General features: G+C 39.5%; 2 protein-coding genes across 2 annotated transcripts in view; one reads left to right on the top strand and one right to left on the bottom strand.

Annotated features, from left to right (window-relative positions):
- The window catches only part of LOC138591095 (mucin-2-like), a 91,857-nt gene extending 86,429 nt beyond the window's left edge, over positions 1 to 5,428 (top strand). Inside the window, exons 45-49 of the mRNA XM_069661640.1 lie at positions 692 to 790; positions 1,184 to 1,312; positions 1,411 to 1,450; positions 1,560 to 1,680; positions 5,046 to 5,428. Of these exons, the coding sequence (XP_069517741.1) occupies positions 692 to 790; positions 1,184 to 1,312; positions 1,411 to 1,450; positions 1,560 to 1,680; positions 5,046 to 5,247 (591 nt within the window). The 3' untranslated portion in view covers positions 5,248 to 5,428. The remainder of the gene's footprint in view (positions 1 to 691; positions 791 to 1,183; positions 1,313 to 1,410; positions 1,451 to 1,559; positions 1,681 to 5,045) is intronic.
- Positions 3,826 to 12,859, bottom strand: part of tollip (toll interacting protein) — a 28,873-nt gene continuing 19,839 nt past the window's right edge. Inside the window, exon 6 of the mRNA XM_069676747.1 lies at positions 3,826 to 8,080. Coding sequence (XP_069532848.1) covers positions 7,857 to 8,080 — 224 coding nt within the window. The 3' untranslated portion in view covers positions 3,826 to 7,856. The remainder of the gene's footprint in view (positions 8,081 to 12,859) is intronic.

The raw sequence follows: 12,859 nt of genomic DNA, 5'->3' as shown, positions 1-12,859 counted from the left end.
TAACGGTCTTTGTAGTGTAAGCCGTAGTTGGCAATGGAGGGATGGGCAGTTTTTCATTTGTGGTGGTTGTTTTTTAAGCCATTGTGGACACAAACCAGCTGACGCTGTGCACACTGAAGAAATTGTGCGTGACCGTGTGAGCATGCGTAGAGCTGCTTTGCAGCGTGTGATTAACAGCAGCCTGAGAGACTGCTCAGCTCTGATTGGTTGTTGTGTTTCGGGAGCGTTGTTTTTCACAGATTATCTCTCTCATGTACTACTGCATGTTTAAAGTGACACTTTGAGCAAATAAGACAAAAAGTTATTTTTAATAATGTTACCTACTACAGCTTTAAATGAGCTCTTAAATATATATGAGAATAAAATACAGTAAAAATAGTAACAGTAGATAACCAACTATAATAAAGCCTACTTGTGATGCTATCTGACAAAAATAGAAAAAAAATGAGATATTAGGTGAATTATACACAAATCTGATCCACAAATAGGATACGTTGTTTGTGGGGGGAACGATACTTTTACAATGAAAAAATAAATGCATGCTAAGTTTTAAATTATGCATTAAAGTTTGTTTTATTTATTTATTGTTTTTTTTATTGACTCATTTTATTACACATTATAAACTATGCAGCAGCAATTTCTTACAAACCCAAAGATGTTTCATTTTTTTTCACTCTCTGTCACTCACCAGGGTTTTGAATACCAGGCTGTACCTGAAGAGTGTTGCGGGAAATGTGTTCAGAAGAGCTGTTTTCTCACTGCACCTGACAACACAACACATATAATTGAGGTCAGTACTGCCGCTGTGGAGCCTTTTCCTCCATTTCTATACAATTTCTTTTTTTACAATCAACAATTAAGATATATATATATATTCAGAATGTTTTTTAATGAAAGTAAGACAAGGAGAAAAGAAAAATACACTTTGCACAAAAAGCTAGCTTTATTTCAAAACTTGAAACGTTTTGAAGTAAGTGATGAAAATCTGATAAAATGAAAAAAAAAGCCTGAAGCTATTTATATCATCTTGTCACAATTAAATCCTTAAGGTATTGGCACACTTCCTCTGGATCACAAGTGTAGTTGCATTAAGGCAAAGTTGGCTTGGCATATGAGTTGAAAAGGTTAAAGATGATTTATTTGATTATAATTTGAATTTGCTTCTGTTTTTCTCATGATAAAGGTCAACAAAACGTTTGTACTTCCCAGCAACAAGTGTGTGCAATATAAATGTGAGAACATTAATGGAAAGATTATGACTATGGAGACCAAGACCATTTGCCCTGCCTTTAATCCCTTGGACTGTGAACCTGTAAGTTAATCAAATCTCTATAACTAAGATCCCTCCCCTGTCTCAACACATACTGTCCATGTCTGACACAAAACATGACATTTGTCTTCCTCCTCCAGGGTACAGAAACAACTGACGCTAGTGGATGCTGCAGAACCTGTAAGTTAGTGGATGCAGAATATTTAAATAATAACTCCTGATTTGGAGGACAAATCTGTGTGTTAGAGCCTGTTGGGACCATTGATAGAACAGTTGCTGTGTCTTACAGGCAAGCTGCGCAGCGTCTGTGAGGTCCTCGGTAAGCAGGAAGTCATCAAGGTGAACGACTGTAAGAGCTTGTTGCCGGTCAACATGACATACTGCGCTGGACACTGTGGAAGCTTGTCCATGTAAGTCTTTGTAGGTGTTCAGACGATGAATATGTGAAAAGTCTCCAGAGAGATGCTGGCTTGAAATATGGGCCTGCCTGTTTCTGCATCCCACAGGCTGGCTGTCGATTCATCATTTGACTTATAGACCCCAGCCAGTATGAGGAGCCCCAAATACGGATGTAAATGTTTTTGATTCAGCTCCTTCCACTTCTCCCGAAAACCACGTCTCCCTTCTAGATTAGTAATTTCCAGAAGGATTTTCTGTGTTGAATTAGGAATGACGAGCTCAAAAGCTGACTTGATGTCTGTGACGCGAGTCACCGCGATTCTGGTGGGCCCTGGCACTGTCTGTATTGTGTTTTTTACAGACAGTATTGCCTGACATATATTTGGGGAAGAGGACCACTGTATTTCACCATTTTTTACATGAATGTCTTGCTTGGAGGAGGAGAAATAGATATTTCATTATCAGGCAGTTCATAATCAGAATATTCAGAATCACAATTGACCTGAACATGGTCTTCATCTTCAGACACCAGACTCGCCTATTTCAAGTGCGTGCGTGCATGTGCACATGCGGGTGTGTGTGTGTGACTGGGGTGAAATACTGTAAGGTGGGAGGGAGTAGGAAATACCTTATGTCTCACATTTGCAAAGATAAAACTGGTGTAAATCTGATACTTTGACCCCTTTTAGCCTCCACTTTTACTGCCGGGTCAAATTGACCCAAAGAGTACCTGTGTGATATAAACAGAAATACACGAGATGAAGCATTTTAAATGTTGATAACACCAATTAAGGGCAGCAGAAGAAGTTTCATACTGAAAAAATACATTTATATTTTTCCTACATTTTCAAACTTTGAAAAGGGTCAATTTGACCTGCAACATAACAGGAGGGTTAAGAGCAAGTGTGAACACACCCAGGACGGATTGAGGACGCATTTAGATCCAGATACGTTTGGCAGTTTGTATGCATGTGTCTTGGGCCACATTAATGCAAGGCAAGGCAAGGCAAGGCAAGGCAAGGCAAGGCAAGGCAAGGCAAGGCAAGGCAAGGCAAGGCAAGGCAAGGCAAGTTTATTTATATATATTACATTTCAGCAACAAGACAATTCAAAGTGCTTTACACAGACCAACAAGCACTGCCCACTGTCCCCGAGTCCATCATCTCCAATCGTCTCTCATACCTACAAAGGCACAAAGAGAAAGACATCGCTTTTATGACCCTGAATATACCTCTTGTTGGTCCAGAGGATTGTATTACAAAGCAAGATTAGTGGGTTAGCTAGGCATGAGCCTAAAATCAGAGTTTATTTACTTTAACCTTGCTTGATCCCCAATGTACACATGCACACTAACCTGTTCTGGAGGAGGTTATGTTCAGAGTTTCCAATTTAATTTAGCTGTAAAGAACTATCCTTGCACTTTCACTTACCTTATGCTCGATGAGCCATAAAGATTCTCAGCAGATATAGAAATAGGTTATTTTACATATGAAAACATGTTAAAGATAAGGTTATGTTAGTAATGCCACAGAATAAATCTGTGCTATTACTACCATAATTATTACTATTATTACTATTGAGCCTAAAGAAAGCCTAGTTAACAGTTAAAGTTCCTTCATTGTGCATCCCTCTAGTTAATCATCATTTTGATCCTTAATAATTTTCTATTATAATGACACTAGAAAACCTTTACGTTGGTGAGTTTTTATTAACATGGCATTGATGTTCACAAAACCAAGGCTGAACTTGCAAAAATTGTTTTGAAACATAACCAACTATCCAAGGTCAACATGTCATTATAATTTACTAACCCTGCTGCATTTCTATTAGCTACAGCTCTAGGCTGCAGCCAGTTTTGCTACTTCATTTTAAAAGTAAGATTACAAATTTTTAAAAAGGTACAGGAGAAGCATAGTACGACTTATAGGAGAAGAAAGTCGTAATATTATGAGAATAAAGTTATTGTTTACTAGAATAAAGTCGTTACTTTAGACTATTGTTTGCCTAAATATGTTTAATATATTATAAATATAAGAAGAGCAGCCAGTCACTGAAATGAGGAACATGTGAAGTTTAACTTCACAGTGAACATCTTGGGAAGTTATGCTTATAAATGATTGCACAGGAGGCTTAACACAACTTGAGCCGGAGCTGTATTTATGTATTTATGTATTCTTTATTGAACACACCTGGTAGCATGGAAGCATAGCATACATGTACCCCGCGAGAACATGTGAGATCTCCTGCCTAGTAATGCGCCAGCACACTGAACAGTTATATATCAATACATTAGTATAGGTTTCACAAATACAAAATATTTAATCTTTCGGAACATCAGCACCACTGTCATAACTATCAGGACTCTGAAAAGTGATTTTATTTGAAAATGACTTGTGATCTTAGTCATTATAACGCGGGCGACTGGCTGCTCTTCTGATGTTACCCTTCAAACTAAGATACAGGCTAACCATGGCATAAAATTACGACTTTATTCTCGTTATATTTTGACTTTTTTTCTCATGAAATTATGCCTTTATTCTTGTAATATTATGACTTTTTTCCCGTAAAATTATGACTTTATTCTTGAAATATTATGACTGAATTCTCAAAGTCTTAGAGCATATATGTGGCCCTCATACTCCGTCGTAGCATAGTGATGTGTCAAGGCTCTGATGATCTAGTTGATCTCAGTGTGAGATTTGGATTCTGGAACATGTTCTACCTGGATCCTGTTGTGCAGGTAGTTCGTGTCTGTTGTTCAAGCCTATATACACATAGGGGGGAATTCACTTAAGGATTACGTGGCTTTTGCACCCACTAAACCTGTGCAAATGACACAAAAAGACTTGCCTAATTATCGAAGCACACGCAGAGGGTTAAATGCACCCCAAAGTGTACTGCAGAGCAAACAGTTGTGCTGTTTGCACATATATAAATGATTGCCTGAAAATAAGGAACTTTTTGTTCAGTAAAATGTTATCTATTTAAATGATCAGTAATCTCAGCCTGTTATGTAAGAACTACACAAAACATGGCCTGTTTTTTGTTTTCTGGCTTTGGACTTTGAAGTTTGAAGAGCTTTAACAACGCAGATGGTCTAACACAGGTCAAAGAGGTGATGAGAAGTGAATACATCAGTATTTAATGGGCAATTCATGTTGAAAAAACACATTTTAAACTCATTTTAAGCTTGAGTGATTCATCTGATAGATATTTTTCAGAAAGAGACTGATTGGGCCACATTTTTAACCTCTTCATTTTAATGAAGAAACTTGGATGTGGTGGGCCCCGGCCTGATTAATACATGAAAACATGAGGTAAGCTGTTGTAATCAGTGGAGAAGATTAAGAGTTGTTGTCTTGATGTGTGTGTGCAGGTATTCTGCTGCAGCTAACACAATGATGCACCAGTGTGAGTGTTGCCAAGAAGACACCACCAGTGAGAGGCAGGTGGAGCTGCAATGTGCTGATGGCTCCAAGGTCCAGCACAGCTATACTGTAGTGGAAACCTGTCACTGCAACAGAGCAGAGTGTGTGGGAGGGACAACTGTTCCACTGAAGCGCCGCAGGAGACGCTGAGCAGTTCCTCTCTGCTTAACACCGGACTGAACCCTTGAAGACACGATTCAAGACTTAACCTTTGACCTTCTTATTCTTGTTAGATTTCATTAGTTCTAGTTAAACTGTCTTCTTTTTTTAATGTCACTACATACTACAGTGATGTAATCTTTCTTCATTCAACTTATTAAAGTTAGGTATCTGCAACAAAAACACTTGTATGGACATTCTTACTGATTGCCTGGAAATAAGGAACTTTATGTGCAATAGAAATGTATCTATTAAAAAGATCTATAATCCCAGACTGTGACATAAGAACTACACAAAAAACGGCCTGTTTTTTGTTTTAAAATTAAACCTGAAAATTGACTTTAAGAACTGAGTACCTTGACCTACAGAAATGTGCAGCACTTAAATTGTTATAACAAAAACACATGAGAAAGATTCAAATAACGTAGATTTAAGAATTTCAACAGCAATAGCTTTGCAAGTCAAAGTCACAACATAAAGAGTACAGTATTTGTTATATGATAGCAGAAACAACAAACTTAAAAATGGAAAACCTTAGGAACTAAAAATACTGAGGCTAAACACCTGGTCCACACTGCATGTCTGAGCAGTGGGTGAGTGTCAACAGTGGGTTTTGCAGCAGTTCTGTAAGTCAGTCATTACAGGCTGCTCAGATGTGCAGTGTCCCCAGGCATTTAAGAACTATGAAGCATGAGCGATCTTTTTTTCTTATGTACAAGTTTCAACCTGTTGATAGTAAGTATTGTAAGGGAATGTTAATTATCACCAGAAAACATATGAAGCATGTCTCTGTAGACCATGAACTAAAGCACACACTTGTCTTTGGGGAGGGAGTTAGCTGTGGATTCTTAGCTAATTAAAAATGGACAAAATAATTATTCAGGCCTCCATGTCACATGAACCTTTTTGTAGACTTTACAGATATTACTAAACAAACCTTATCACTGAAAATGGTTTACATTAAAATTTTGCTTTCACTCTCAATTTTTTTGTCTCCCTAAAGAATTCTAAATAATTTAGTGCCTCCATTATATTTTATCAAATTGAGGATCACAAAAAAACTCAGCTCACTGCAGGTTACTACAGACAGGTACTCCACACACGATTAACAACATCAACATAAAAAGAAAATGGATTGGGTTGCTATGGATACAGTGAAAGACCGCTAAACAATGTTTAACTTGGTCTAGTAGAATTTACAGAACCCATGAAGTCACAATCCTGCACTATCCTGCTTCTCCTTCTGTCCCTATTTTCTTTTGACTCTACTGATAAGAATGTTAATAATTCTGTCAAGACATTAGAATTTTCCAACTTAGACCCTGTTTACACCTGTCCATTTGTGTTAACTGGCATTTTTAAACACAACCTGAAAGTATTCAACCTTCTAGATATGTTGGCAAATGAAATGCGTCAGGCTTGGTCCATAACATCACCTCAAGTTGCACACACTATTTAGAATTGTACCATATCTCCAGGAACTGTCTGGAGGAACTTCCCTGCTGCTTCCATCTGTCTCTGCACAGTGGCAGTTTCAGTGCATCTAGAATCTAAAAAATCCGTCTAAAATCTGTCTTACTACAGTGCTATGAACCCAAACTAACCAGATTTTACTGTGATTTCATTGCAATGAGCAGGTTGAAAGGATACCCAAATAAAGTTAAAAATCTTTCTTTTTCAGGTCTTTCTGCAAATGAGACAAACAAACGTCTTTTATTATGCTTTTTTTAATAGAGTTTGGATCACTATTTTTATTGCACTCCTAGGACGTCAGGGGAATCTCACACAGCTTCACAACAATTTCAAGAGTTGAAAAAACTAAGTATACGAGTACATGGATGAATAAAATGATTCACATTTGCGTGATGCGCCGCATTTATTTCTTACAGATAAATTCCTCTTTCGGTCTGAACACAAATTTAAGGATTTATTATTGCTCACGTTATTCCAAGCATGTAAAAACTAGTTCATGCATCAGTGGGGGGTCTCGAGATGATCTGCTCCGTGAAACGAGGTGTTACCAAAGATCGGGTCATAATAAGGCAGCGCAGTAAGGATACAGATGTTTCATGGTATAATGCATACCTATCAGTTTGTTTGTCACATTTAACAGAGAGTGCAGTCTGCAGTGAAGTCTATACACTTCACTCATGAACCACTCAAATATAGAGCATCATCAGGCGTCACCATCAAACTAATTTTATATCAGTTCAACATTTCTGTCCATAATCGCTTCCTGCTGCAAGTCTGTGTCACACTTTTTTTTCAGTCAATTTAGGTTTTTATATAATGAAAAGAATACATGGTAAGTGATCACAGGGGGAGACCGATTCTAATGACAGTTGTAGAGTGCTGTACTTATTGGAACACCAGGATGCATATCACTGCCAGGTGTAAACAGGGTCTTGAACAGGGACCTCTTAACACCGTGAGTGAACATGGTTGTTGTGATGCTTTTAGGGTCCAGTGTCAGTTGTGGCAAACAGCTGTGTGTTAGCCGAGACAACCAAGGCTCCATACGGGTGTGTGTGTGTGTGTGTGTGTGTGTGTGTGTTTGTGTGAGTGTACTGGCATGTCTGATATGAGCTTGTGTTTTGCATTTAGAGCTCCTCAGCCATCTGCAGCAGAGAGTTGATGGCAGCGTCTTTGTTGCCCTGCTGTGCATCCAGCACAGTACGGACCACCTCCTTATCCAGGTTGGGGAACATGTCCTGCAGAGCCTTTAGGTCCTCTTCGCTGCACACTGGCCCCTTGACTCCGGCAGCTGGCATGGCTGCTGACATTCCCATGGGCACCATACCCTGGTTGTAGACTGCAGGCACTCCTAGCGACACAGAAGAGCCGGTCTTATACAAGGTTTATAAATAAAGGTGACATAAAACATTACTGGCATGGTATTTTATTACAGGCTTTTATACATGCATGCATCAGCCTGTTTTTACAGGATGGGTGGTAAACATGTGTAGTGAGGACATAGTAAAAGGAGACCTCTGCCTTTAAATGAACCATATAGGTTCCCTAAGTCTTAGACCATAATCCATTCCCACAGAATTGACCTTTAACACCTTCATTTGGGTTTCCAAATAAACCTCTGAAAAGACTCCTCTTTAGGCTGATGACCTGGATGGCATCAGCTCGGCATCCAGCACAACTGTTAGGAATCTTGGAGTTCTATTTGATCAGGATATGTCCTTCATCTCCAAATTAAAATACAATTCAAGGACAGCCTTTTTTTCACCTCCGCAACAAAAATCAGACACATCTTGTCTCAAAACGATGCAGAAAAACTAGTCCATGCATTCGTTACTTCCAGGCTGTATTATTGTCATTTGTTATTATCAGGCTGCCCTAATAAGTCTGTAAAAACTCTTCAGCTGGTACAAAATGCTGCAGCACGTGTGCTGACAAGAACTAGGAAGAGAGATCACATCTCTCCTGTATTAGCCTCTCTGCACTGGTTTCCTGTAAAATCTAGAATAGAATTTAAAATCCTTCTTCTTACTTACAAAGCTCTTAATGGTCAGGCACCATCATATCTTAAAGAGCTCATAGTGCCATATTACCCCTCTAGAACATTGCGCTCCCAGGTTGCAGGCCTGCTTGTGGTACCTAAAGTCTCTAAAGCCCTTTTTATACATTAATTAATTTTTATACGTTATTAAACACAACACACTCCTGACATTTTCCTGAAAATTTCAGGAAATGTAAAAAAATCCATATCCACACATAAATAAATAAAATTCACACATGTATTCCAGAATCACACAAAATATTTCTTGTTTTAAATATGTTTATTGAAAATGGGTATTTTGAGACTCCCCCTACCCACACACAAATGCAGTGAAGTTCACAAAACAAAAATGCTTCGTAAATGCAGGTTAAACGGTTTGTATATACAGTGGGTACGGAAAGTATTCAGACCCCTTTAAATTTTTCACTCTTTGTTTCATTGCAGCCATTTGCTAAAATCGAAAAAGTTCTTTTTTTTTTTCGCTTTAATGTACAATCAGCAACCCATCTTGACAGAAAAAAACAGAAATGTAGAACTTTTTGCAAATTTATTAAAAAAGAAAAACTGAAATATCACATGGTCATAAGTATTCAGACCCTTTGCTGTGACACTCATATTTATTTCCTTGAGATGGTTCTACTCCTTCATTGGAGTCCAGCTGTGTTTAATTAAACTGATTGGACTTGATTAGGAAAGGCACACACCTGTCTATATAAGACCTTACAGCTCACAGTGCATGTCAGAACAAATGAGAATCATGAGGTCGAAGGAACTGCCCAAGGAGCTCAGAGACAGAATTGTGGCAAGGCACAGATCTGGCCAAGGTTACAAAAGAATTTCTGCAGCACTCAAGGTTCCTAAGAGCACAGTGGCCTCAATAATCCTTAAATGGAAGAAGTATGGGATGACCAGAACTCTTCCTAGACCTGGCCGTCCAGCCAAACTGAGCAATCGTGGGAGAAGAGCCTTGGTGAGAGAGGTAAAGATGAACCCAAAGATCACTGTGGCTGAGCTCCAGAGATGCAGTAGGGAGATGGGAGAAAGTTCCACAAAGTCAACTATCACTGCAGCCCTCCACCAGTCGGGGCTTTATGGCAGAGTGGCCCGACGGAAGCCTCTCCTCAGTGCAAGACATATGAAAGCCTGCATAGAGTTTGCCAAAAAACACATGGAGGACTCCCAGACTATGAGAAATAAGATTCTCTGGTCTGATGAGACCAAGATTGAACTTTTTGGCATTAATTCTAAGCGGTATGTGTGGAGAAAACCAGGCACTGCTCATCACCTGCCCAATACAATCCCAACAGTGAAACATGGTGGTGGCAGCATCATGCTATGGGGGTGTTTTTCAGCTGCAGGGACAGGACGACTAGTTGCAATTGAAGGAAAGATGAATGCGGCCAAGTACAGAGATATCCTGGAAGAAAACCTCCTCCAGAGTGCTCAGGACCTCAGACTGGGCCGAAGGTTCACCTTCCAACAAGACAATGACCAAAGCACATAGCTAAAATAACAAATGAGTGGCTTCGGAACAAGTCTGTGACCATTCTTGACTGGCCCAGCCAGAGCCCTGACCTAAACCCAATTGAGCATCTCTGGAGAGACCTGAAAATGGCTGTCCACCAACGTTCACCATCCAACCCTGACAGAACTGGAGAGGATCTGCAAGGAAGAATGGCAGAGGATCCCCAAATCCAGGTGTGAAAAACTTGTTGCATCATTCCCAAGAAGACTCATGGCTGTACTAGCTCAAAAGGGTGCTTCTACTCAATACTGAGCAAAGGGTCTGAATACTTATGACCATGTGATATTTCAGTTTTTTTTTTTTTATAAATTTGCCAAAAGTTCTACATTTCTGTTTTTTTCTGTCAAGATGGGTTGCTGAGTGTACATTAATGAGAAAAAAAAAAGAACTTTTTCGATTTTAGCAAATGGCTGCAATGAAACAAAGGGTGAAAAATTTAAAGGGGTCTGAATACTTTCCGTACCCACTGTAAATGTCACAATGTCCAAAAATGTTTTAATCAAAAATTGCAAATACTTTTAAATACGTATATTTGTGCATTTTCATAACATAATGTAAATATGTATATACATTACATATACAACAAGAAATATTTGTGTGTGCGTCAGAAATACATTTGTGAATCTTATTTATTTATATGTGGATTTTTTTACATTTACATAGAAGGACAAATATTTTTGTGTGCACTGAAACATATTTCATTGAGAGTCATTGATATATAAATCGTAAAATATATTTGTGATCCTTCTTTGTGCATTTATTCTATATGAGACTGACCTGACTCCAAAATTTTCCTGGTCACGGCTGACATGGTGCATGTAAGCTAACTGTGCGAGTAGTGTAACATTACTCAAATATTCATCCTCATGCCTAGTAGGAAGAGAGATAGGCTACAGAAAGAGCTGCTGTGTGCAGTTACAGCAGATAAAGGTGTTTGTGGAGAAATAACTGAACAGAGGCGAGCTGAGCAGATAAAAGTGTGGAGAAGAATGAAGCACAGTTATAATGGAATTATGATAAAGCTTTCTTTAAATAGGGTGACATATTGCTCGCTGCAATACCCCCCGCCCCCTCCCTTACCAGGTCACTTGCTGGCGGTGAAGAGTATTTCCTGTTGCGGCTGACTCTGACTTTCTACTGACATGTTACTGGGCCACTGGCAGGAGGAAGTCGGGGTAAAGTCGACTGCAAGTCAAGACTGCAACCACTATTAATATCAGTCTCCCCCATAGTATCATTATTAAAGTTGTTAAAGCTAATAGTAGACCTGTTGACTGCAACTGTTACAATTATTATTATCAGCCTTTATCATTACTATGCTGCTCTTGCTCATTTTACACATTTGTGCCACTATTATTGGCATCATAACCATAAGTATTATCTGTTGTTGTGGATGTAACAAGAACATATGGTAAATGGACTGTCTTTTTGACCACTCAAAGCTGCTTTTACACTACATATATACATATATACTATGCCACCAGGAGCAATTTGGGGTTCAGTGTCTTGCCCTTGACAAGTAGACTGAGGGAGCTGAGGATCGAACCTCCAACCTTCCAATTGAAAGACGACCGACTCTACCACTGAGCCACAGCCGCCCCGGTTGTTGTTGCTCTGTCTGCCTGTCTCTATCCTGCATCTCTGCCTCAGCTAACCAGCCAATCAGCTCGCCTCGCCATTGTCCACTGACCATCCAATCAGAGGAAGCAGGACTGTCCAAACAATTCTTGCGTTCACTCAGTGTAACAGCTAAGAGCAAGAGCTAAGTTAGCCTTGCAGCTAGCACTATTACTCTCTGACTCTGCCCGGTGTCGAGGTCCTGTGCATGGGGTCTTTTAGTGGTCATTTTTCAGACTAGCACTGGAGCTCAGTCCACCGGGAGTTTCGAGTTGTCAGGCCCGGGGTGGGGGGACTCAATGGGGAATGACGTTGGAGTTGACGACAGGGAGTAACGTTAATGTTACGGTCGCCAGGATATTAACAGTGAGGTTAAACTGGACTCTGACACCGAGGATGATTAAGACATGGTGGAGATGGGAGATGAGTGGAGAGGGAGGTTACACATTTGTACACGTGTAGCAGTATTATTGCCTTTGTAACCACAAGTATGTATTATCTGTTGTTGTTGTTGTAACAAGATTTCTTGTTGCTCTTTCTGCCTGTCTCTATCCTGCATCTCCTTCTATCCCATTTTTCGGCCCATCCAGTCAAGGCAGACGGCTGTTCAACATGAGTCTGGTTCTGCTCGAGGTTTCTGCCTGTTAAAAGGAAGTTTTCCGCCACTGTGTTGAATTTTGCTCAGTGCTACTCATAGTGGATTCATGTTGGGCCTCTCTAAATAACATAAGGAGTATGGTCTAGACCTGCTCTTTATGTAAAGTGTCTTGAGATAACTTTGGTTGTGATTTGGGGCTATACAAATAAAATTTGATTTGATTGATTGTAGCCTACTAAGATTCACTTCAGCATTAAATGTGACACACTTAGATTGTTCAGCCTGGGACATGTGCTCCACAAGCAATCAGACAAAGATCTTCTGACAAGATAACTAACTTAACAGCAGGATG

Source organism: Semicossyphus pulcher, unplaced genomic scaffold (assembly GCF_022749685.1).
Source record: "Semicossyphus pulcher isolate SPU_LCO1_2020_fin unplaced genomic scaffold, fSemPul1.0.p SCAF_1, whole genome shotgun sequence".
Classification (NCBI taxonomy): domain Eukaryota; kingdom Metazoa; phylum Chordata; class Actinopteri; order Labriformes; family Labridae; genus Semicossyphus; species Semicossyphus pulcher.
Note: the sequence above shows the minus strand (reverse complement) of the source record. Positions and strands in the feature narration are given on the sequence as shown.